We start from the raw sequence: 26,331 nt of genomic DNA, 5'->3' as shown, positions 1-26,331 counted from the left end.
AAAGAGGCCATTGTCCAAAGGCAACACATTGGAAAACAAGGGGAACGGTGTGTCGGAGTCATCACTGAAATTCAGAGAAAAAAATTATCAACTGTTACAGAAAAGAGAGCTTACAATCAGATATTAGAATACGGACAAAAACAGTCCAGAATAAACTAGCATTACTCCCAACCATATACATATAGCTAACGACAGTACACAACAGAACACGCAGTTTGCTCCACGAGGCAGAAACACCTTACAATTACGACAAAACCAGATTGTCTAGTGTTGCTTTGTTACGATGTTACAAACAAAACGCAACCCACAATTAGCATAGACAACAGACAGCGCATTAGGGAAGGGCGGCAGCAATGAACTGCGATGAGTAAACTGCAGTGGTGTCGATAGCCAGTAATGTCTACAGGAACTAGTAGAACAAGTGTGGTTGGAATCTGGTTAGGGAGTGATGTGTTTTAAGAGGTCACGTGCACTATATACTTGAGCGGAGTTTCAGAAGCGATAGGGTCAGGGAATTCTTTACTTATAAAGAGTAAAAGGTAAATGTGGAATTATCCAGTTTACTGCATAATCAAGGCAGTGCAAGTCTTTTTCTGTATTTGAAAGTGGATATACAGAAGCATTCAGAGGTCCTGCATGGTATCAGAGAAAGTTGTGTGTTTTAAAATATATATATATATTTATATGTATTTCATACCATAAAACATCAGAGTCCCTTGATGGGACACCAGTCTATAAATTTACTCCCAGGTATTAGTTTAGTATATTCCATTATGCTTCAGCATATTACATTAAGCAGCCACCTTTTACACTGGTGCCTCAACCTCTATCAAGGAACCCTTAGACATATGGGAAAGGCTTTATATTGACACCCTTAAATCAAGTCTCATTGAATGCTCGTGATGAACTCGCAGCCACACAGTATGATACAAGGGCTCCCCCAATGGTTCAGCAAGTTTATCTAGTGAGTAACTAAGCTATACAAATCAGGAAGGTCCCGGGTTCGGTTAGCTGATCTCAGCCAAGGTGGCAATAAGAACACAACATAGGGCTCGGTGCCTGGCTTAGGGAGGGGGGAAATTGCCAAGAATTACTGCTCCTGCAAGCTATCCAGAAACCCCTGCTGAAAATGCACCTGTGTAGCCAGCAGGTGAGGATAGGATTATATGTAAAGCCCCTACAGTTGAATAGCCCACCAGCAGTCACTGCCAGGGTTTACAGAGTTTATTGGGCAAGATACTGGAGGGTGCCTAGCATCCATGAATCCACATCCAACAATAATAACTTACATTTATATAGTGCCTTTAACATAGTAAAATGCCCCAAGGTGCTTTATATTATTGCATCCCAGCAGTGTCAATGTTTTTGGGAGAGGTGGTGATGGGAGAAAGGAGCAAGAAGAGAGAATTAATAAGATACATTAGGTTATATTGAGGATATCAGTTTGATTGAATGGCTCATTCAATCAGACTGCCTTTCTGCAATTATACCCACTGTATTCCTGCTGTCCAATTCACGGAAAAACAGTACATGACAACATTCAGATCAGTCTTTTAAACAATTGGAAACGCCTTACATATAAAAGCTGACCTCTTTGATGTTGCTGTGCAAAGGGTTGAAAGTTCTTGGCATATTCCAGTGCCTCAATCTGGTTGATGACACCTCCAGTCAGTAGACTAATGAAATATAACCTGTGCAGCTTGAACTCCAGCGTGCTATTCAACGCCAACAGCCTCTCCCGGTTAGCCATAGCCCACCTGAGCGAGAGAAACACAGCATTAAAACTAGACCCAAACAAGAACAATCAGCTCATTAAACTCACATTGCACATTAGCACTCAAAGAAATTGGACTCTTGAACTCAATACGAAAGGCAATGCCTCATGCTGGCATGCAAAGTAGTACGGCCAGATTTAATGTATCAGTTCCCACAATGCAAAAGAAGAGACATGGGTGCGACAAAATACTGTGTAATAGATGACTGATCACGGAAAACATGGAATGAAGCACTTGTGCCCATTTTAAGTTATTACAGCAATTGGTTGACACAAGCCATACATTAACAACTTAAATTCATATCGCACCTTTCCCATAGAAAAATGCCCCAAGGCTCTTCACAGAAGCGTAGCCAGATGAAAATGGAGGCTCAGCCAAAGAAGTAAATAGTCAGAGGATAAGACTAAAAGGTTGGTCAGGAGGATAGCTTTAAGGAGCGTCTTAAAAGGAGATGTGGAGAGGATACAATGTTCGGAGAGGGATTTCCAGAGTGCGGGGCCTAGGCTGCGGAAAGCAGCGGCCAATGGCGGTGCACAAAACGCCAGAGGCGGTGGAAATCAGAGTTCTCGGAGGGTTGTAGGGCTGGAGGAGAGTACAGAGAAAGGGAGTGGTGGGGCCATGAAGGGATTTAAACACAAAGATGAGAATTCTAAATTGGAGGCTGTGAGCGAGGGGTGATGAGTGAACTGGGCTTGGTGCGGGATAGGATACGGGCAGCAGAGTTTTGGATGAGCTGAAGTTTACAGAAGGTGGTGGAGGATGGGAGGTCGGTCGGGAGAGCATTGGAATAGTCAAGTCTGGAGGTGACAAAGGCATGGAAGAAGGTTTGTTCAGCAGATGGACGAGGTTACCGAGGTGAAAGTAGGCAGTCTGTGTAATGGAGAGGATGTAGAGTCAGTAGCTCAGCTTGGCATCAAATAGGATGCAGAGGTTGTGAACAATTTGGCTGAACCCGAGACAGTGACGAGGAGCAGAATGAAATCAACGCCGAAGGCAATGGCTTTGGTCTTCGCAATGTTTAACTGGAAGAAATTGCAGCTCATCCAGGACTGGATGTCAGATAAGCAGTCTAACAACACAGAAACCGTGGAGGGGTTGAGATTGGAGTTGGATGTCATCAGCGTACATGTGGAAGCTGGCCCCATGTTTCTGGATGATGTCGCCAAGATGTGCATGTAGATGAGAAAGGGAAGGGGCCAAGCATAGCTCCTTGGGGGAGTCCGGATGTAGCGGTGCAGGGACGGGAAGAGAATGGAGATGCTCTGGCTGTGATTGGATAAGTATGAGTGGAAGCTACAAGGGTAGACCCACTGAAATGGACAACGGAGAAGCAGCCTTGGGAGAAGATGGTGTGGTCGACCATATCAAAGGCTGCAGAGAGCTCGAGAAGGACCAGGAAGGATAGTTTGTCTATGCATGCACTACATATCCAATTTCCTGTTGTTATAACAGTTAACATTGAACACCTCCTACATAAACATTTAGAATGGAAATCCTGTAAATAAACAGCTGCCGGCAATGTGTTCCAGCCAGTAGGTGGCATTGTTGAGCAAGTTTCTGAAGTCCTCCAAGTCGCTCACTCTCATCGATATTTTAAAAAATCAGCTGAATTTGGGATATTTACCAGCTTTAGAAAGGAAAACAAAATCTGCTTATTTCAGCTGCTCCCATGGTGTGTAAAGACAAATAACCTGTCGGGGTGTTTTTAGCAAATCCAAACAGTTCATCCAAGGAAATGTTACTGATACTCTATAAAGCAACAAGGCCACACCTGGCATACTACTTTCATGTGTGGTTATTTAAGCACTTAGAAATGCAAATTCAGTCGAAACAGAAGCAGAAACAGATTGATCCCTGGCGTTTTCAAGGCCTGATTAGATGTTTCTAAATGAAACAGCCCCTCATGATGCAGTTAGGCATAACGGCAACTACAGCGGTCAATGTTCCCTCTAAATTGTCTTTGTTGTGCGTGGCCCCTTTAAATTTCTGCGCACGCGCAATATTTCAAATGGAAAAACTTGTGAGCGGCCCGCTCATTGGGAACATTGACTGCTGTCCCCATTGATACTTCCGTTGTCATTGTCCAACACAGCCATCTCACTGTACACTGCTAGTCTTGCTGTTTGCCAGTACGTTACAGAACAAATAAGCATGTTCGATCGATCCTCGGTTAGAATGCCATTGTTGGTCACTACTGTATTGAGCGCTGAACTGCCAATTCCCGATTGTGCACCAAGAGACTGTCATGGCAAAATACTGTTATACCAAGGGAGGCAGACGTGGGTCTGTCTGAAACAAGGGAGCATCATATTGCCATCCAAGTATACCGACAACATATGCAAATGCAAAGAAAGGAACCATAGAAGCATTTACACTGTTGGTAAATGGTGCAGTTTTGGATCACCACCAGGAGACTCGAGCTCCAATCACTGCCTTCAGTATTCACAATATTCACATTCTGACGACCTGGGGCGGGGACAGTTTACACATCCCAGGCTGAGCATTGGTGTGGAGAGGGAAGTGAGCTGGGGCCTTTCACAAAAGGTGAACCAGCCACTTTTAATTTGGATTCTGAGAGACCTGTGCCAGTGAGGTGGTGGCTAAATCCAGCAACCTTATCCTAGTGGCAGACTGGTTTTTGTGAGCCTATAAGCCTACAGTTGGCATAAAGGAGCCAGATTTAGCAACACAAATGCTGGATGAGAGCTTATGGGTGCATGTTTCCCAGAATCCAAATTAAAACAGTGCCAGTATAAAAGCAGCTGAAGATGTATAGAGAGTGCACCATCATGCATTCCTGAATAAAGGGAATGGAGGGGAGGCAGGACAAGGATGAGGAATAAAGATGCTTAATCTGTGTCAACACAGCTTTTTTGCCATGTTTGAGGTATGTATAGAAGGAATTTCTATCAACCTTAAATGCAACAGGTGCAAACACATCCTTGTACAGGTTCACAAACTTTGCAAGACAGCTGACCAGACAGGGACATTCTTTTAAACCCAACATCAATGAATGAAGTTTATTTGAAGGGTTGCTGATCATTCACAGCTAGTGCAGTGGATCAGCTGTCCCCTTCAGAAGAGAAGCCACCACCTGTTCATTACCTCCATGATGACCCAATAAATGAAAAGGTATCATTAATGACAGGAGAATCAGTGACAACATGTGACTAGCCCCCACTGTGGACAGCCCCAGGTTATCAGCTGAGCATGACATCTGTATGAAATGGGCTCAGACAAGGAAAGGGAAAAAGGAGGAACCTGGACAGAGAATCCAAGAAGTGCCTTACCCCAGCGCTGGCCTCAAATCTCGCATTCGCAGTGCCTCCAGGATCCTGTTCAACTCTAGAAAGGGTTCCTTCTGACTGAGGTCAATACATATTCCAGATTCCTAGGGAAAGATGGGAACATGGGATTTATCACAATGTGTTCAGCTCTCAGTGATAACAATTAACTCTACACGGGAAGGAGGAAAGACTTTCATCAACTCTCAGAGACATCATATAAAATGAATTACTTTTTTTAAAAATATAAAGTGCAGTAACTGTTGTTATCCAGGCATTATTTACCTACAATAGAGGAAAGGATTAGTCGATATTTCCAGCTAACTTTTGAAAACAAATTCATTCTAGGGATATGGGTGTTGCTGGCATCTGACAAGGCCAGCATTTATTGCCCATCCCTAATTGCCCTCGAGAAGGTGGTGGGGAGCCGCCTTCTTGAACCACTGCAGTCCGTGTGGTGAGGGTACTCCCACAGTGCTGTTAGGGAGGGAGTTCCAGTATTTTCACTCAGTGACGACGAAGGAACGGCGATATAAGTTCAAGTTGTAATGGTGTGTGACTTGGAGGTGGCGGTGTTCCCGTGCACCTGCTGCCCTTGTCCTTCTAGGTGGAAGAGGTTGCAGGTTTGGGAGGTGCTGCCGATTTGGTGCAATACATCCTGTGGATAGTACACAGTGCACCGGTGAGAGGGGGGTGGGGGAATGCTTAATGGGGTAGATGGGCTGCTGATCAAGTGGACTGCTTTGTCCTGGATGGTGTCGAGCTTCTCACACTCCGGACTTGTGACTTGTAGATGGTGGAGAGACTTTGGGAAGTCAGGAGATAAGCCACTTGTCACAGAATAGTGCCATAAATAGCTTTTACATCCACCTGAACCAGCATTTGGGGCCTTGATTTACCATCTAATTCAAAAGGCGACATCTCCAGCAATGAACCTTCAGAACTGCAGTGAAGTTTCAGCCTAGGTTATGTGCTCTTGGATTGGGGCTTGAACCCACAACCTTCCGACTCAAAAGCAAAAGTGTACATCGCTGTACACAGCCCCTAGCCTCATTCAGTCCTGCGACAGGCACAGCCTTCCTACACACGCCCCCCATTTCTGGTCTTACCTGGCACAGTTCTTCAGCGACATTCAGCAATCCCTGTCTGTACAAGTGCTCCACTACAGCCTCACTCAGGAATTGCTGCTTTTCATGCGAATCCCAGACACCTTCCACCCCGACTCCACTCACATCTGTGTCAAAATTCTGCACAAAGGCATAACATAACCAAAGAGTCAAGCACAGAAAAACTCACAGAAACAACTTCCTTTAGGTGGAGTTCATTGATAAAATCGCAAACTCTTCTCAGTATTGCACCCAAAGCCACCAGTCCTGTATATACAAAGTGGACTCTGACACAGAGGAGCAGATACCAGAGCCAGCATCAATGTATTAGCACAGACTACAGGACAGTCCAAAAGATGTGCTTAGCACCTTATCTGCAGCCCAGGCAGTTCATAACCTACCTTCTCGAGGAACAGGCTCAAAGGGCTGAATGGCGTGCTCCTGTTCCTATGTTCTGTAAAGTGACCAATTCATTTAAATTTTTGCTATATCTGAACTCATTCTTTGCTCGTATTGTTCCCATTTTTCTCCTTCTGGTTTTTTTCCCTCTCCATTTTAATAAAGTCTGATGTGCACATCCTGGAAGCACAATGGCAGCTCTCAGGTGACCTGCTTCCAGCACAGCACCAATAAAAACATTTAAGCAGCCACCGCTTGGTAGTCAAGAACAGCCTGGTGAAGACTTGCCATCTGATTCTCCTTTGATCTGTTCAGTCCTTTTTTAAAAGAAATAACAGTAATATTATGAAGACTGTAACGTTATCTTAATAACGTAATTACAAGTCTCCCAAGCAGTTGTAGTGGAGTGCCATTTATTCAGTCCTGACTCTGTCTCCTAGTACAGTACCTCAAACATGGCCAAGATGGCGCTGGATCCCGCCCCCGGATATGTCAGCCGTCAATCAAACCCCGCTGTCTTTATGACAGCTACAGTTATCCGTACATCTTCCCCCTTCAATGAAGGCATAACACAGCAACAACATAACACATAGAACACTTGTTATCATATAGAAACAGTCAGTGTAACTACACCGTTGAACTAATTGCAGGTAGGTATAAACCTTACCCACACCCAGGAGTCCATTAACTGTTTACAGTCTTATCAATCCCTGTCTACAGGTCAAGTTTAACTACAGGCTTTCTGGTGCGCTGTGACCTGCGTGGCTGAACGGGTGTTTGCTGAACCACCCCAGTTGTATCCTTTAAGTTCATGTCTGTACCACACAGGTCCCTTGTCACATTATCACTACTGTGTCCTTCGTCACTTTGTGGCATTTCCCTCATCTCGTCATCCTCTCAGTCCTCCTGAGGCTGAAAGGTCTCTGGTTTTCAGTAGGTGCCTCCTGTTTCTGCGAAACACATTGCCGTTCTCTGTCATGACACTGTATGGCCTGGGGGCGACCTGTTGTAGAACGGTGGCTCTTTTAGGCCATGACTCAGGCCCTTCAATGCGAACTATATCCTTCTCCTGTAGAGGCACTAGTGTAGTGGCTGTGCAGTCATGAAGTGTTTTTTGTTTCTGTTGCAGTTTCCGAGCCTTGTCTGCCCACACCTCATCTCTGTGGTCAGGTGTGACATAACTGGGAAGTCGTGTACGGATTTTCCGACCCAGTAAGAGCTCAGCTGGAGACTTGCCACTTGCTAGCGGGCCCGCCCTGTACGACATCAGGGCCAGATATGGGTCAGTGTTGCTGTGTGCTGCTTTCTTTAATAGTCTTTTCACAATCTGTACCCCCTTCTCCGCTTTTCCATTAACCTGAGGATAGAGCGGACTGGAGGTTACATGATTAAACTCATACTCTGAAGCAAATGACTGAAACTCATGACTGGCATAGAGAGGGCCATTATCAGAGACCAGGGTTAGAGGGATGCCCTGCCTGGCAAAGATTGACTTCAGGTGAGTTATCACAGCTCTTGATGTGGTACTGGACAAGAGAGCCATCTCCAGATAATTGGAATAATAATCAATAACTAACAAATCGTCTTTTCCTTCATAGTGAAATATATCAGTTCCGACCTTTTCCCAAGGTTGTGATGGGAGCTCTGTGGTAATGAGGGGCTCTTTTGTTTGCTTGTAGTGATACTCCTGACATGTAGCACACTCGCCGATCAACTGGTCAATATCAGAGTTCATGTTTGGCCAGTAGAGTGCCTCACGTGCTCTCCTTTTTGACTTTTCTGCACCCAGGTGCCCTTCATGTATCCTGTTGAGCATTTCTCGTCACAGAGTGGGCATTACTATCCTGTCACACTTAAGCAGTAGTCCATTGACCACAGACTGAATGTGATAATATTGTTTACATGACCCTTTCTTCCAGCCCTCTTGAAGATTTCTCATTACTTTACTCAGGACTGGGTCCTTTGATGTCTCTGTGACTATCACCGATAGTTGTTCCTGCGTGGCGGGCAATGCTGCATAGACCATATCCACATGAAGAGCCACATCCTCTTCTGATTCACTGTTTTGTGTGGCGTAAGGCGCAGCCCTGGATAGTGTGTCTGCAATGAACATGTGTGTCCCTGGCACATGTTAACTCAAAATCGTAACGTTGAAGTCTCATCATTAGGCGTTGTATCCGTGGTGACATGTCACACAGATTCTTCTTTGCGATCCCTAGCAGTGGCTTATAGTCTGTTTCTAGGATAACCTTGGGAAGACCATAGATGTAGGTATGAAATTTTTCACGCCCAAATGCCAAGCCAAGGCACTCCTTCTCGATTTGCGCGTACCAGCACTCTGTAGCCGTCGTGGAGCGTGACGCATACGCCACTGGTCACCATTCTCCTTCATCTTCCTGTAGAAGGACAGCCCCTAATCCATTCTTCGAGGCATCTGTGGACACTTTTGTCCTCTTGTTAGGGCAGAAGAACTTCAGTAGGGGTTTATTTGCTAGAATGTGTAGCAGCCCCTTCCATTCTCTCTCATGTTCATGTCCCCATTGGAACTCTGTCTCTTGGTGCAGCAGTTTTCTCAGATGAACAGTTTTCACTGCTAGATTTGGAATGAATTTTCCTAGGTAGTTAACCATGCCAAGGGCCCACTGAACCCCTTTCTTGTCCTTTGGTTTCTCCATGTCATGTATAGCCTTTACCTTTGACTTGTCTGGCTGAATCCCCTCTGTAGAGATCTTGTCTCCGAGGAATGTGATTTCATGGACACTGAACTGACATTTGTCTTTATTTAGTTTGAGTCCATACTGCTGTATTCTCTGAAGTGTTTTCTCCAGTCTGGTGTCGTGCTCCCCGAGTGGAGCCCCATACTACCAGATCATCCACGTACACCCGCACTCCCTCCAGGCCCTCGATGATTTGCTCCATTGCTCTGTGAAAGATTTCTGGGGCGGAGCTAATACCAAAGGGCAGACGCTGGTAGGAGTATCGACCAAACGGGGTGTTAAAAGTGCACAGCTTAGCACGTACTTCATCAAGTTTCAACTGCCAGAAACCATGCGAGGCGTCCATCTTGGAGAAGACTTTCGCTTCTGTCATTTCGCTGACTATTTCCTCTCTTTTGATATTGGCGTGAAGGTCCTTGGGATCCATGCAGACATGCAATTTATCAGTTTTCTTTGAATTGACACAGACCATGGAATTTACCCAGTCAGTCGGTTCCTCAATCTTCTTTATGACAGCTAGTCCCTCCATGCGGTCTAGCTCTTTCCTCAGTTTTTCACGGAGAGCCACTGGAACTCTCCTGGGTGCGTGAATCACAGGTTGTGCATCCTCTCTCAGTTTGATGGAGTATGTAAAGGGCAGTGCTCCGAAACCCTGAAATGCATCTGCATATTTGTGTGCTATAGTCTCATGAGTCAGATTTGTACTATCTTGGGGGGCACTCTGCACACAGTTCAGTTCATTGATAGTATAGACTCGTTTTACCAAGCCCAAATCCACACAGGCCTTATCCCCCAACAGTGACTCATGTCCTTCAGGCACTATAACAAAGGTCAAAGGGTGAATGTGATTTTTTACCTTAACATTTAGCCTACACATTCCTTTTGTTTCAATGCTTTGTCCATTGTATGCCTTCAAAGACACTGTCTTGTTCAGTATTTTAGGTCGTACTTTGAGAATCCGTGCATCACTCCAACTTATGAGGTTTGCCTTAGCACCTGTATCTAGCTTAAAGGGAACAATAGTGCCATTTACCAGCAAGGGAGCTATCCAAACTTCAGTCTTTGGTCCTACAGAGTGCACTTCATTAGCATTTTTGCCCTGTTTTGACTCATTTTGCACCATTCCAACAAACAAAGTCTCTGCTCCTGTCTCTTCAGTCTCTAGCATGCACTGTCTTTTTACCTTCAGTTTTCTCTTCCCAAAAACACATCTTGGCAAAGTGATTCCTGCCTTTACATTTTGCACAGTTCTTCCCATAAGCAGGACACTGTCTGGCTACGTGTTTATTACCGCACTGTCTGCATTCGTAAGGCGTCATCGTCTTGAACTCCGTGGGCCCTCGTGTCCCTTTTGTGTATCACATCCACCGGCAGGTTTTTCAGCCCCAGGGCACTCCCGCCCGCTGCTGTGCTGCTCCCTTCGAAAGTTTTCGTGTGCATGGCTGAAAGTTCACTAGCATGACATATTTTCACTGCTGCATCCAAATTTAGGTCATTGGCCCAGTAATTCCAGGCACAACGCGTGAGTAAGGATGGGGTACTCACGCATGTGCCCGGAGGAATTGCCGGTTTTCAGCATGCACAGCGCATGCGCTGAAAACCGGCATTTCCTGTCCTCTGGCCCAAGGGTTTAAGAGGCAGAACGCGCGCGACTGCACAGGCAGCGCGTGTGCAGTGAAATTCCTTTTCCCCCCCCCCCCACCAGAGTTGTGCGTGTGTAAAGGCCTCCGGTCTTTACGCATAGAAAAACCACACGTAAGTACTTAGTTTTTCAGGTAAGTGGGCTTTTAGTACAATTGAGAATTTTTTTTTTTTTCCCCCACAGGTTTGTTATTTTTAAAGAAATTACAGTAAGGTAAGTTTAGTTTTAGACCCGATTTAAAATTTTTTTTTTTTTTTCAAATTTTAAAATTATTGTTTAAAATAGTTTTTCAGAGTTCTTTATTGTTCATTTAAGTAGTGCAATGTTTTTTTTAATTTTCTTTCAGGTTTAAGTAGTGTTTTGGGGCCAGGAGTTTTCATGAGTTTGACAGCTCTTTCTGTCAAACTCATGAATGAGTTTCCCCTCCCCTGATTGGCTGCACAGTGCTCACCTGATCCCAGCCGGCGCATCGCACTAACTATGCCGCTAGATCAGGTAAGCACATCGCGCCGACATCTGAACCGGGCCAGTGACAGGAAATGCAAGCAGGCCCGGGCTTCAGATGTCGGCACGCAGGGTGAGTGCAGATCGGGGGCTTGCACGCGCGGCAAGCTCCCGATCCTAATTTCAGGGCCATTGTCTCTAAGCATTCTCTCCCTCACCTTCTTGTCGAGTATTCCAAAAACGACTTGATTGCGTATCATCGATTCCTTCAGGTCCCTAAAGTTGCATGTTTGTGCTTTTATTTTCAAGTCCGTCAAAAAAAAATCAAAGGATTCTCCTTGCTTTTGCACGTGGGAGCGAAACACGAATCTCTCATACGTTTCATTCTTTTTTGGAGTGCAGTATTCGTCGAACCGTTCTATCACCTTGTCCAGATCAGTTTTATCATCTTTGGCTGCAAACGTAAATGTATTAAATAGCTCGATTGCCTGCGAGCCAGCCACTGTTAGCAACAAAGCTACTTTATGTGTTCCAGAGCTAGTCGAAGCGTCAATCGCTGTGAGGTAGAGAAGAAAGCGTTGCTTGAAGACACGCCAATTTTCATCCACATTTCCTTCTAGTTGCAGGCTAGCCGGAGGTTTTATTCTTTCCATTGTTGTAGTATGTCCTTATCGCGAGTTCTATAAATCCTGGTACCATGTAATGTTATCTTAATAACATAATTACGAGTCTCCCAAGCAGTTGTAGTGGAGTGCCATTTATTCAGTCCTGACTCTGTGTCTCCTAGTACAGTACCTCAAGCATGGCCAAGATGGCGTCGGATCCCGCCCCCGGATATGACGTCAGCCGTCAACCAGCTGTCAATCAAACCCCGCTGTCTTTACGACAGCTACAGTTATCCGTACAAAGGCTACTCGGCTGAGTGGGGGTGGGGGAAAAAAAATTACCCCCATGCCCTTCCAAATCGGTGATTCCATGTGTTACTGCTCCAACATGCTGGACCACAACACTACATAGTCCCGAGTTGTACCTTAAAATATGTTATTTAGTCTATACGAACATATGAATTAGGAGCAGGCCCCTCGAGCCTGCTCCGCCATTCAATAAGATCATGGTTGATCTGATTACTCCACATTCCCGCCTACCCCCGATAACCTGTCTATCTAAAAACAGCTCCTGTGATCACATAAAGCAGAACTAATAATATAAAAATGACCAACAAAAATTAGTGATCAGGAACGCCAATATTAATATTAAACGGATGCCCATTAGTATGCTGGTGACAACACTGAAATCATTCACTGGTTGACTTTTTTTGAGGAAATGACGTCCCAAGTGGACTGTGGAAAAAAACCCAAGATGTGATGTATCTAAAATTTCAAAAGAAACAGCATTTGACAAAGTTCTCCATGAAGCTCACTAAGCTCAAAGCAATGGGCATGTAGTGTGAATCTGAAGGGCATAAAACAGCAAGTACATGTTTAGAAAGCTTATGTCAGGTGGGGAGAAATGCTAAGTGGGATGCCACAAGGACCAGTATTGGGAATATTACCATTTCTAATTGACGCCAATTTTTCACAAACTCAAAGCAGATATATCGCCTTTCATTTCCTCAAGCCAGCATCAACATGCATTTATATAGCACCTTTAATGTAGTAAAACATCCCAAGGTGCTTCACAGGAGTGTTATCAAACACAATTTGACACTGAGCTACATAAGGAGATATTAGGACAGATGACCAAAAGCTTGGTCAAAGAGGTAGATTTTAAAGAGCGTCTTAAATGAGAGAGGTGTAGAGAGGCGGAGAGCTTTAGGGAGGGAATTCCAGAGCTTAGGTCCTAGGCAGCTGAAGGCACAGCTGCCAATGATGGAGCAATTAAAATCAGGGATGCACAAGAGGCCAGAATTGGAGGAGTGCAGAGATCCTGGAGGGTGTAGGGCTGGAGGAGGTTACAGAGATAGGGAGGGGTGAGACCATGGAGGGATTTGATAACAAGGACAAGGATTTTTTTTTAAAAAGGTGTTGCTGAACCAGGAGTCAATCTAGGTCAGCAACCACAGGGGTGATGGGTGAATGGGACTTAGCGTGAGTTAGGATACGGGCCGCAGAGTTTCGGATAAGCTCAAGTTTAGGGAGGGTGGAAGATGGGAGGCCGGCCAGGAGAGTGTTGGAACAGTTAAGTCTCGAGGTAACAAAGGCATGGATTAGGGTTTCAGCAGCAGATGAGCTGAGGCAGGGATGGAGACAGGCAATGTTACAGAGGTGGAAGTAGGCAGTCTCAGTGATGGAGAGGATATGAGGTGGGAAGCTCAGTTCAGGGTCAAATAGGACGTCAAGTTTGCGAACAGTCTGGTTCAGCCTCAGACAGTATAAGGATGGAAATGGTTGCTAGGGAATGGAGTTTATGACGGGGCCCGAAGACAACGGCCAAAGTGTAGTCACTTTTGTGGGCAAGCACACTGGCTGATTTATGCACAATAAGCTCCCACAAACAACAAATGAGATAAATGATCTGTTTCTTTGGTGGTGTTGGTTGAGGGATAGAAGTTGGCCAGGACACTGGGAGAACTTTCCTGCACATCTTTGAATAGGACCTTTCTAAATCCACCCAACCAGGCCTTGGTTTAATGTCTCATCCAAAAGACTACCTCCACAATGCAGCACTCCATCACCATGGCACTGCTGTCAATCTAGATGATGTGTTCAAGTCCTGGAGGGAAACATGAACACATAACCTTCTGATTCAAAAGATAGGGGCACTACCGGAGATAACTTGACTGAGCAAGCACTGGGGAAATACAAAATATGCAAGTGGGCAAAACAACGGCAGATGAAATTTAATACAGATAAGTGTAAACACGGCAGAAAGGAAGAAACAATGTGTGACACCCATAACAACAACCTGCACTTATATAGCACCTTTAAAGCAGTAAAATGTCCCAAGGTGTTTCACAGGAGCATTATCAAACAAAATTTGATACTGAGCCATACAAGGAGATATTAGGACAGGTGACCCAAAGGTTGGTCAAAGAGGTAGGTTTTAAGAAGCATCTTAGGGGTAGAGGGGTAGAGGGAGGGAATTCCAGAGCTTAGGGCCTAGGCAGCTGAAGGCAAAGCCGCTAATGGTGGAGTGATGAAAATCAGGGATGCACAAGAGGCCAGAATTGGAGGAGTGCAGAGATCTGGGAGGGCTGTGGGGCTGGAGGAGGTTAATGATTGATGCTGAAATTGCCAACGGTAAAATTATGAGATCTCTAAAGGTCTTATTACTTTGTACACACCCTGTCGATAGCTTTCCCCACTTTGGAGACACTGCCGTGGATATCTTTGTGATCCAATGCCAGCTTCTGAACGGTGTCCTTTATCTTCTTACAGCACTGTGACATGACTAGTGACAGCGTTGCTGACAACTGGGCATCAAGACGACCTTCAAAGCAAAAACACAACAGAAGCTAATGACCATTCATGCCAAAATTCACCAGCCTAGTACAAATGTATTTTTATTCAGTACTCACTAGTATCGACCTGGTATTGACACAGTGAATCCTGCTAAAACACTAGCAGATCGTCAATGGGATAATGCACAGGTACTCAGCAACATGGTTGTGAATTTGGCTACTAAGATTGTTTAATGCGACTCATAAGTGACAGTTAAAGGTCACTGTTCAACTATCTCCTGTCCAAACAGTGAAATCCAGGTAATTGTAAATGTTTGAAAACTCGAGGTTAAATAAAGGGCAATTGGCTTTATTTGTTAATTTTTGACTGCAGGTCAGGGGAACCCAGCATGACATGATTTGACTTTTTAAAGATTGTTTTACATCTGCCAAAAGTATGACATTTTGAAGTATAACAGATGTCCTCCTGGTAATTTGGACAATAAGTTATTATAATGACAGGTGTGTTATACTGTGTAACAGTCCATTATTCTACTGCTGAGGTGGATCCGTGTTTAAAGTGGGCTGTCCTTTTGAGGCCATAATGTCTATCTGCTGATACGTACACAGCCTAAAGACAGGGTCAATTGCTTTTTGGCAAGGGAAGCTTGAAGGTTGGTGGATACTTGTAAATAACCAGCCCCAGGCCAGGGAAAAAAAGCATGCAATGACTGCCTCTCTGCTTTTACGTACTTATGACACTTTGATTTGTGACGTATGAAGTTTAATAGATGCTCGTGAACATTTACATTTATAGATAGGTAGATGACATATACTGAATGATGTAAAGGTGGAGAAATCAACAGTCACACAGTATGTACTTTTAACACAACACATAGATTCAAACTTCCCACAGCCAATATTAGAAATTGTGATTCGCTAGGCCAGCTAGACCTCATCCAATAAGGCACTCGTGGCCCTCCACGCTTTCCTATGTTCAGTGCTGTACCATGTCTTGGAAAAATGATAAACAGCACCTGTGGGAGCGAATGCTTCTGGTATCATTTACAACTGTGATTAAGCCAAACAGAGGACATTAGTTTGTCCAACTTGAAAATTTCAGCAACCCGCTTCCAAAGCCAATTGTGATCTTTGTCTGTTTCAAATATTAATGTTTACAGTCTGATTTTATTTTCAGCAGAACACCATGGGACCCCTTGATATAACACATATGATATACATTATTAGGCCATTTCACTTTAAAATGAATTGCATTATTTCTAAGTAAAAATCACCTTCTCATCACATGTACCACACTGAATCACAGTGCTGCAAGATACCCTCCTTCCTCTTGTGCAATGTGCACAGCCATCAAAACAAGTGGGAACATTGTTCTTAATGTGTTCAAAAGGCAGCGAAAACATGAACCCACTGCATTAATCAAACTTGAGTGCCTCAGTGTTATAATTTTAATACTCTTGTGGGATCCACCATACCTAGAAACTAGTGGAGATTAAGTCTCTTAGGTGATGAGCCCACCATCTGCAGTGCCCCCAGAACTGGTTGCGAGTTATTTCTAAAGCACTTCCCAAAGCAATCTAAAGGTTTTTTTGTTTTGGCAAGGGGGTGGAAATAATTTTTTAAAATCAAAATTACATGAAATTGGAAACCGGAGACAAAGAACATAAAGGTTGATTGTTCATATTCATGTGTTAGGATCAGGCGTGTGGGGAGTGCACAGGATCCTGTCTGACTGTAGCTTGTGGTTCTGAGCACTTTATCATCAACATCAACAGCCAATATGCGTCCACAATTACTCCACTAGGAATGAGGGAATATCCTCACCAATTTTGCCAGTTTTCCACGATTTTCCAATAACCCTGAATATGCACAGGATCTCAACCAGGGCAGCAGGTCTCTGCTTCTGATCAGTATCCAGCTGCATCTGGACAACACTAATGAGGACTAGATCACGCTTGGTTTTGACGCCTTCTTTAGTTGAATAGCTTAAAGACATTCAATGTCTAGGCTCAACGTGGAGAATTGTTACATTGGGGGGGGGGGGGGGGGGGGGGGGGGGGGGGGGGGAAGTGACTGCTTGCACCCACAGAACAGTACCACTGCTAGCCAGCACTGAGAGGAGGGAGGAGAAAAGAACCATATACTGTATTGTTTAGCCCATGAGATAATACTCAATGAACAATTTTCATAGAACTGTGTTCCACGTATGAGCAAATTTTTAAGAAGAAAAACACAAAATACAGTATCAGATATTACAAGGTAATGACTCAGCAACACCAAATAATTCCATCTATTAAAAATCCAATCAGAACAAGCACTGGAATATCTTGAATGTCACCATAAATTCCTCCCCATAGGGTGCTGACTCTTGCTGGGACATGGTTCCAGGTGGTCTGGTGGTCATTCTACATGTGAGCGTAGGCAGTGAGCAGTTGTCAGACTATTTGACTGTGTGATTCTTAAGAGCAGAATTGTCTTGGAACAAGCAATTAGTAGTTGCAGAAGCAGACTTCAGAGTTGCCCATGTACACAAATACCATACCAGGGTCCTCACCTGCATTGGATAGTTCCTGTCGGAGGCCGCTGACATAGTGTAGCAGTTCCTCCAAGCTGCGGTCGCAGTGCTGCCCATACATCAGGAACTTATGCAGCACCTTTTCCAGCTCCCGCTCCACACACACACACTGGTCCATGGGGCAGAGACACAGAGGAACAGACACACAGAGACAGGGCTGGGTTAACTTAGAGTCAGCCAGCAGGACCTGCACAGATGAACCCACACTAGGTACAGAAACACACTCTAAACACAAATACAGGCTCGGGACAAGGGGCCCTGTAGATAAACCAACACTGACAGAAACAAAGCAAGCAATAAACCCTCAATATTAGACACAGGGTGACAGAATGGAACAGGAGAACTTAAGACAAAAAGACAGACCCTGATACAGACACAGTAAGAGTCAGCATTAAAGGGACAGACCTTGGCTTGGACACAGTGGGAACTCAATATTAAAAGTTTAACACCATGACACAGTCATAGACCCTGGCACTCCAGAAACACAGGAAGCCTGACAGAAAGTGGGACAGCTGAGCCAGTGAAGAGCCACTGAGTTGGACTCCCGAGTTACACACAGACAGCCACAGTCTGAAATACAGCAACACACAACAGAAACATAGTCGCAATCCAAGAGACAATCACACACAGAGGCACAACAGCAGGGTGCAAGCCCCACACAATGACAGCACAACACACATAGTTGGACACACAGCAGCAGCTCCTCAAATCCTCTCCCCACTAACAACTGTCACTGCTGCAAACTGCTACAACACTGCGGCGCACACCACTCCCGCTGCAGGGCGATAGGGAGGCAGGGCTCCTCTCAACATCCCCACTCGCTCAGCTCCCCCGTCGTCTCTTGCCACAGGTCAGTAAGAGCCTCACAGATTTTCACTGATGTATGCTGCAAACGCGTTACTGCTTCGCTCCTGCCGCTTGTGACGCCTGGCAACGTCAGCTCACCCCCCCTCCGTGTAAAGTTAATGTAACAGTCCATCAGGAAGTAACTCGGTGAGAAGGGCGAACGGGATGTACCACTCAGCGGGAGGGGAGGACAATAGAGAGAACTCGTCCTGATGGCTTTTTGTTGTTAAAAGCTGTGGCTTAGATCTAAATATATTAGTAAAATTAATCGAAAGACGTACGTTCCACTTTATTTTGTCTGTCTCCTTAAAAACACGTGAACTGGTGCGTAATTGTAGGTGACTGTTATCCCTATTTGTCAATAGTGGAACAAACTATTAGAAGGCACTAGCAGAGCTCCTCGGATCTCGGATTGCAGGGGTCAAAGGTCAGAGGTCAGTAGGTGAACCTGCATTGTGCACTCAGTGAGCTGTGGGTGAGTCCCTGCCTCTCCTTCCTGGCGATGTCCCATTCACAGTGGAGGCCTCTCTTCAGTAGCCCGCTTACTCTGCTATTTAAAGGGGGAGAGTCATCCGGAAATTGTGTCGTGTGACTCAGAAATAACTGTTGTAAACAAGTAGTCAGCTTCCCCACTGCCGGGGGAGGGGGATGCAGTGATCTGGGAATCTGCTGTTGATATCTCACAATTTTGGTCTCCTGTTTAGTCAGTGTTGCCTTGTCTTCTTCCCAATCCATCACCTCCCACTTCTCTCCTCTCCTCTCCTGAAGCTGGTGATTTATGTTGGTGGGATGCAGTTAATGAGTGAATCCGGACAGTATCAGTAGGCTATTTGCTTTTTGAGGCTGGGCCTGGGGGACACGGCACATTTGAACCTGACCCTTCACCACACACAAATGCTTTCTAGCAGGGGTCATTGGATAGCAATCAAGGTTGGCTGATTTTCCCAGGGATACTGAGGCCAAGTGTTGTGACTCCACTCCCATTATAACTGAGATCCAACCTGGGCTGTCTGACTTCGTTCCAACAGTGGACAGTGCACTTACCATCTTGGCCATCAAGGACAATGTCTACCTTGTTGCAACCCCAATCCCCCATCAGAGAAATTAAATATTCATCCCATTGTTCTGGCCTGGATGTCTACCCACATACCAGAAAGGAAAGGAAAATATTTTAATTGACTGTGCATTTCAATCCCATTGCAAATATCATTGATAAATAGGCTAAAATGTGTTGTTAAATTGGTATTTCAGGCTTAGATTGCCTGTATTAACACCAGTGTCAGCTGTGGCTCAGTTGGTAGCACTCTTGCCTCTGAGTCCTACTCCAGAGACTTAAGCACAAAAATCTAGGCTGACACTGCAGTGTAGTGCTGAGGGAGTGCTTCACTGTTGGAGGTGCCATCTTTCGGATGAGACATTAAACCGAGGCCCCGTGTGCTCTCTCAGGTGGATGTGAAAGCTCCCATGGCACTATTTCGAAGAGGAGCTGGGGAGTTATCCCCGGTGTCCTGGCCAATATTTATCCCTCAATCAGCATCACTAAAACAGATTATCTGGTCATTATCACATTGCTGTGCGCAAATTGGCTGCCGCGTTTCCTACATTGCAACAGTGACTACACTTCAAACAGTACTTCATTGGCTGTAAAGCGCTTTGCGACATCCTGAGGTTGTGAAAGGCACTGTATAAATGCAAGTCTTTTTCTTTTAGTGCATTTTCTAGATATTGCCATTACATTAATATAAATTTTAATTAGTTCCACATGCACGTTTATGACTATCTGATGTAGCTCAAAAATCCATTGTGAATGAAGTGATAGCCCTCTTGTTGAAAAGAGAAAGTGGTAGCCATAGCTTTGCACCACAAATAGAAATAGCTAGGAATATGCCAGTGAATATCCTAAACCTATGCTTCTTTGTTTTCACTTATTTTCTTGCTAAATATCTGGATTTGTAAATTATTCACAAACTACAGGAAACTCTTTTTTATCCGGCACCGACGGGACCGGCGTGGTGCCGGTTTATCAAAAAGTCCGGATTACAGAGAGGTATAGTAAAAGGTGCGAGAGTCCCGTACATGGCCACAGATCCAGGCGTCCCTGTTGAATAGCAACAGGTGCAGGAACCCCGGCCACAGACCAGGTGTCCCTGTTGTATAGCAACAGGTGCAGGAACCCCGGTTACACGGCCACAGATCCAGGAACGGCCACTAATATGAAGTAAAACTTATCTGAACCTACTCCTGAATTTTGCCAGTTAACAGAGGTCTCCGGTTATTTAGGTGCTGGTAAATCGAGAGTTTCCTGTATTTTTGCTGACTTTTCACCAAGGGTTGGCAGACTTACCAACTTATGTTATTTTCTGGAATCTTGTGATTTATGTTCTAGCTAATCAAATTGGAGTGCTTGGGCTCCAGAGAGTCCCCATGCTATTTGTGTTGCATAATAATAAAACCTATTTTCTGCAACATTAAGACCATTTTCCTTTGGGTAGCCTAAACTGTCTATTGGAATTTAGAATAGGGAGTCCCTCGGAATGTGTAATATTTGTAAGGGGTCCCTGGAAGTGTGTTAATATTGGCTGGAGGTTCCCGGGAGTGTGTTAATATTTGCATGAGGTCTTGGGAAAGTGTAATATTGGTTGAAGAAAAGCAAACAACCAATAGTACAGACGAAGCGAACAAGAGCACAGACAATTTCATTGAATATTTTGTAACATTGAACTTCCTTCAGATCATCCTTTGGATTTTGTTGTTTTTAAAGCAGCTGAGAAATTGAAGAAAAAAAAAACAGAAAGCGAATACACTTCGCCCAACCTGGATTTCAAACTGTTTAGCTCCCCTAGTGGCTCAGTGGTTAAGTGCCCTCTCCTCAGTAGTACTGAGCCATACAGACCAGAAAGATCCCATGTTTAATTCTTGGTCTGGGAGGAGTTAGTTGGCCCCACCTCCGGGCAGGAGTAGGGCTCCTACAATGGCTTCCATGCCCTTACTAGGGAGGAGATACATCACTCAGGTTTCCTGCATTTGATAGCTATCCTGTGATTCCTGCTGGAAAATGCATGTGTGTAGAATTCAGTTGAAAACAAGATCAGGCTCAGATGTGATCTTCATCTTCCTCTCCCTTCCCTATCTGTTCTCTTGTCACAGTAATCAAATAACCTGCTGAGATTCAACAACTTCTGTGCAAGGACAGTACACTGTGAAAGCTGTGAAAGAGGCCATTAGGGTATGAGAGACTTTTTCTTGCCTTTCCATTTTCTCCGATTCTATTCCTGAAGGAAGTGCCTCCTTGTTAAGGTACGGTTGCCCACTGGCACCTCACCATAGTAATAATTTCACATGTGCCAGCATAGAATTGGCAGAATATTCAAGCCTCCCTGCCTGGCTATACTTTCCACCACTTGCCCCACCCAGACCGCCATGGTGGCGGTGTGGCTCTCTCCACCAAATCACACCTGGGTCTGTCCCCCTACTCCTCCGGTACTTTCTCCTCCTTTGAGCATCTCACCTTTTCCCACCCCTCTCACCTCTCATTTAAAATTCTCGTTCTCTACTGCCCACCCAAGTACAATAAAAAACCTTATCACCAATATACCCTCACTGTTCATCTCCCTCAGCCTCTGCACCAAGCGACTTCTCATCCTCGGTGATTTCAACCTCCATCTCAATTCATCATGCTCCCTTTCCTCTGAGTTGATTACCCTCCTATCCTCCCTTAATCTCTCCCTCCATGTGAACTCCGCAACTCATATTCACGCCATCTCTCGTGACCTCGCTACTCCCACTGTGTCAATCGAAGATAACGCCATCTCTGACCACACCCTTGTATCGCTCTCCACCCACATCTCCCTTCCCCCACCCAACCCTACTTCCGCCCCTGGAAAAACTCTCCCCCAACTCTCTTACAACTGCACTTACGAAATCCTAACTGTCCAGCCTTTGGCCCTCCATTCATCATGACATTTCTGCAGCTACTAATCTGCTCAACCACACCCTCACCACCACCTTTGATGCCCTAGTCCCTATTAAAACCATTACTCTCTCTCACCCTGGCCGTTCCCCCTGGTACGGCCCACATCTTCGCTCCCTCAAGTCCAAGGAATGCAGTCTTGAACGGATATGGCGGACAACTGGTTTAGCCATTCACTACCAGATCTGGCTGGCCCACATAAAGCATTATCGGGTCCTACTCATGTCTGCCAAAACTGTTCACTATTCCAGGATCATTATGGAATACAAAGATAACCCCGGCTACTATTTTCTACTGCTAACCGTCTTCTTAAACTCCTCTCCCCTGTCTTCTCTACACTCACCTCCAACAACAAGTGCGAGGAGCTCATGGACTTCTTTGTTTTTAAGATTGAGACCATCTGATAGCTGCCTCTGCCACTTCCCTTCCTTCCCCTAGCCCACCAGGCCAAACTTCCTCTAAGGTTCCCCCCTGCCCTAGCCCTGAACTCACATCTTTCTCCAGTTTTTCGCCGATCTCCCCTCATGACCTCTCCGCGCTCATCTTGTCCATGAGACCCACTTCCTGCTCCCTCGACCCTATTCCCAATAAACTGCCGACCACCCAACTTTTCTTTTCTGGCTCTCATGTTAGCTGATATTGTTAACGGTTCTCTCTCCTCAGGTACTGTCCCCCTCTCCTTCAAATCTGCCGTCATCACCTCTTTCCTCAAAAAAACAACCTCTGTCCTTGCAATCTACCGCCCCATCTCCAAACTCCCTTTCCTCTCCAAAGTCCTTGAACGTGTTGTCGCCTCCCAAATCCGTGCTCATCTTGCCCGGAACTCCATGTTTGAATCCCTCCAATCCGGTTTCCGCCTCTTCCACAGTACCGAAACGGCTCTCATCAAGGTCACAAATGACATCCTTTGTGACTGTGACAAAGGTAAACTATCCCTCCTTGTCCTTCTTGACCTGCCTGCTGCCTTTGACCGTCATCCAGCTGGGTGGGACTGCACTCGCCTGGTTCCATTCTTACCTATCTAATCATAGCCAGAGAATCACCTGCAATGGCTTCTCTTCCCACTCCCATATCGTTACCTCTGGGGTCCCCCAAGGATCTATCCTTGGGCCCCTCCTATTTCTCATCTATATGCTGCCACTTGGTGACATCATCTGAAAACAAATTAAACAAATACTTTGGTTCTGTCTTCACGGAAGAGGACACAAATATCTTCCCAGAAATGCGAGGGAACCAAGGGTCTAGTGAGAAGGAGGAATTAAAGGAAATTAGTATTAGTAAAAAAATAGTGCTGGAGAAATTAATGGGACTGAAAGCTGATAAATCCCCAGGGCCTGATAATCTGCATCCCAAAGTACTAAAAGAGGTAGCAATGGAAATAGTGGATGCATTGGTTGTCATCTTCCAAAATTCTATAGATTATGGAACAGTTCTGGCAGATTGGAGGGTGGCAAATGTAACCCCACTATTTAAAAAAAGAGGGAGAGAGAAAACTGGGAACTACAGACCGGTTAGCCTAACATCAGTAGTAGGGAAAATGCTAGAGTATTATAAAGGATGTGATAACAGGACACTTAGAAAATATCAACGGGATTAGACAAAGTCAACATGGATTTATGAAAGGGAAATCGTGTTTGACAAACCTACTGGAGTTTTTTGAGGATGTAACTGGTAGAATAGATAAGGGAGAACCAGTGGATGTGGTGTATTTGGATTTTCAGAAGGCCTTTGATAAAGTCCCACATAAGAGGTTAGTGTGCAAAATTAAAGCACATGGGATTGGGGGTAATATACTGGCATGGATTGAAAATTGGTTAACAGACAGGAAACAGAGAGTAGGAATAAATGGGTCTTTTTCGGGGTGGCAGGCGGTGACTAGTGGGGTACCGCAGGGATCAGTGCTTGGGCCCCAGCTATTCACAATATATATCAATGATTTGGATGAGGGAACCATATGTAATATTTCCAAGTTTGCTGACGACACAAAACTAAGTGGGATTGTGAGTTGTGAGGAGGATGCAAAGAGGCTTCAAGGCAATTTAGGCAAGTTGAGTGAGTGGGCAAATACATGTCAGATGCAGTATAACATGGATAAATGTGAAGTTATCCACTTCGGTAGGAAAAACAGAAAGGTAGAGAATTATTTAAATAGTGATAGATTGGGAAATGCTGATGTACAAAGGGACTTGGGTGTCCTTGTACACCAGTCACTGAAAGCAAACATGCAGGTGCAGCAAGCAGTTAGGAAGGCAAATGGTATGTTGGCCTTCATTGCAAGAGGATTTGAGTACAGGAGCAAGGATGTCTTACTACAGTTGTACAAGGCCTTGGTGAGACCACACCTGGAGTGGTGTGTGCAGTTTTTGTCTCCTTACCTAAGAAAGGATATACTTGCCATAGAGGGTGTGCAGCGAAGGTTCACCAGACTGATTCCTGGGATGGCAGGACTGTTGTATGAGGAGAGATTGGGTCGACTAGGCCTGTATTCACTAGAGTTTAGAAGAATGAGAGGGGATCTCATTGAAACGTATAAAATCCTGACAGGGCTAGACAGACTGGATGCAGGGAGGATGTTTCTCCTGGCTGGGGGGTCTAGAACGAGGGGTCACAGTCTCAGGATACGGGATAGGACATTTAGGACTGAGATGAGGAGAAATTTATTCACTCGGAGGGCGGTGAACCTGTGGAATTCTCTACCACAGAAGGCTGTGGAGGCCAAGTCACTGAATATATTTAAGAAGGAGATAGCTAGATTTCTAGACACAAAAGGCATCAAGGGGTATGGGGAGAGAGTGGGAATATGGTATTGAGATAACGGATCAGCCATGATCATATTGAATGGCGGAGCAGGCTCGAAGGGCCGAATGGCCTACTCCGTCTATTTTTCTATGTTTCTATGTTTCTAAAACACAGCGTCAGTTTCCACATGTATGCTGACGACACCCAGCTCTACCTCACCACCACTTCTCTCGACCCCTCCGCGGTCTCGAAGTTGACACACGGCTTCTCCGAAATCCAGTACTGGATGAGCAGAAATTTTCTCCAATTAAATATTGGGAAGACTGAAGCCATTGTCTTTGGCCCCCGCCACAAACTCCATTCCCTAGCCACCGACTCCATCCCTCTCCCTATATCCGTGGCTTAACTAAGACCACCTAGTTCCACTTCCGTAACATCGCCCGTCTCCGCACCTGCCTCAGCTCATCTGCTGCTGAAACCCTCATCCATGCCTTTGTTACCTCTAGACTTGACTATTCCAACGCACTCCTGGTTGGCCTCCCACATTCTAACCTACGGAAACTTGAGGTCATCCAAAACTCGTCTGCCTGTGTACTAACTCGCACCAAGTCCCAACTCGCACCAAGTCCCACTCACCCATCATCCCTCTGCTCGCTAACCTATATTTGCTCCCGGTTAAGCAATGCCTCGATTTCAAAATTCTTATCCTTGTTTTCAAATCCCTTCATGGCCTTGCCCCTCCCTATCTCTGAAATCTCCTTCAGCCTCACAACCCCCCCCCCCGAGATATCAGTGCTCCTCAAATTCTGACCTCTTGAGCATCCCTGATTATAATCGCTCAACCATCGGTGGCCGTACTTTCAGCTGCCTAGGCCCTAAGCTCTGGAACTCCCTCCTTAAGCCTCTTCACCTCTTTACCTCTCTTTCCTCCTTTACGACACTCCTTAAAACCTACCTCTTTGATCAAGGTTTTGGTCATCTGCCCTGATTTCTTATGTGGCTCGGTGTCAATTTTTTGTCTTATAATACTCCTGTGAAGTGCCTTGGGACGTTTTACTACGCTAAAGGCGCTATATAAATACAAGTTGTTGTTGTAGGGAGCATCCAAGTGAAGTGCGATCCCATCCTCCCTCGATGTTGACACAGGTACATTTTACAGCGTTGTCATTGGATAACAATCAAGAGGAACTCTGGTTCATTTTCCCCGTCCCTTCCCAAGGGAAATCAAGTCAATTTTAGTGAGTTGAGGCAATATTAGTCAGAAGGTTTTGGTTCAAGTCTCACTCTCGAGACTTGAGCACAAAAAATCTAGGCTGACACTGCAGTGCTATACTGAGGGAGTGCTGCACTGTTGGAGGTGCCGTCTTTCGGATGAGATGTTAAACCGAGGTCCCGTCTGCTCTTTTTGGTGGACGTAAAAGATCCCATGGCACT

General features: G+C 45.2%; 1 protein-coding gene across 1 annotated transcript in view; it reads right to left on the bottom strand.

Moving 5' to 3' along the window:
- The window catches only part of rmnd5b (required for meiotic nuclear division 5 homolog B), a 32,606-nt gene extending 14,217 nt beyond the window's left edge, over positions 1-18,389 (bottom strand). The window contains exons 1-5 of the mRNA XM_085995461.1: positions 17,322-18,389; positions 14,651-14,796; positions 6,169-6,306; positions 5,066-5,166; positions 1,591-1,757 (exon numbers count right to left, since the gene is read on the bottom strand). Coding sequence (XP_085851587.1) covers positions 1,591-1,757; positions 5,066-5,166; positions 6,169-6,306; positions 14,651-14,796; positions 17,322-17,460 — 691 coding nt within the window. The 5' untranslated portion in view covers positions 17,461-18,389. The remainder of the gene's footprint in view (positions 1-1,590; positions 1,758-5,065; positions 5,167-6,168; positions 6,307-14,650; positions 14,797-17,321) is intronic.
- Positions 18,390-26,331: the final 7,942 nt, after the last annotated feature.

This window comes from Somniosus microcephalus, chromosome 8 (genome assembly GCF_052327205.1).
Source record: "Somniosus microcephalus isolate GS21.2 chromosome 8, FLI_Smic_1.0, whole genome shotgun sequence".
In the NCBI taxonomy this organism is placed as follows: domain Eukaryota; kingdom Metazoa; phylum Chordata; class Chondrichthyes; order Squaliformes; family Somniosidae; genus Somniosus; species Somniosus microcephalus.
Note: the sequence above shows the minus strand (reverse complement) of the source record. Positions and strands in the feature narration are given on the sequence as shown.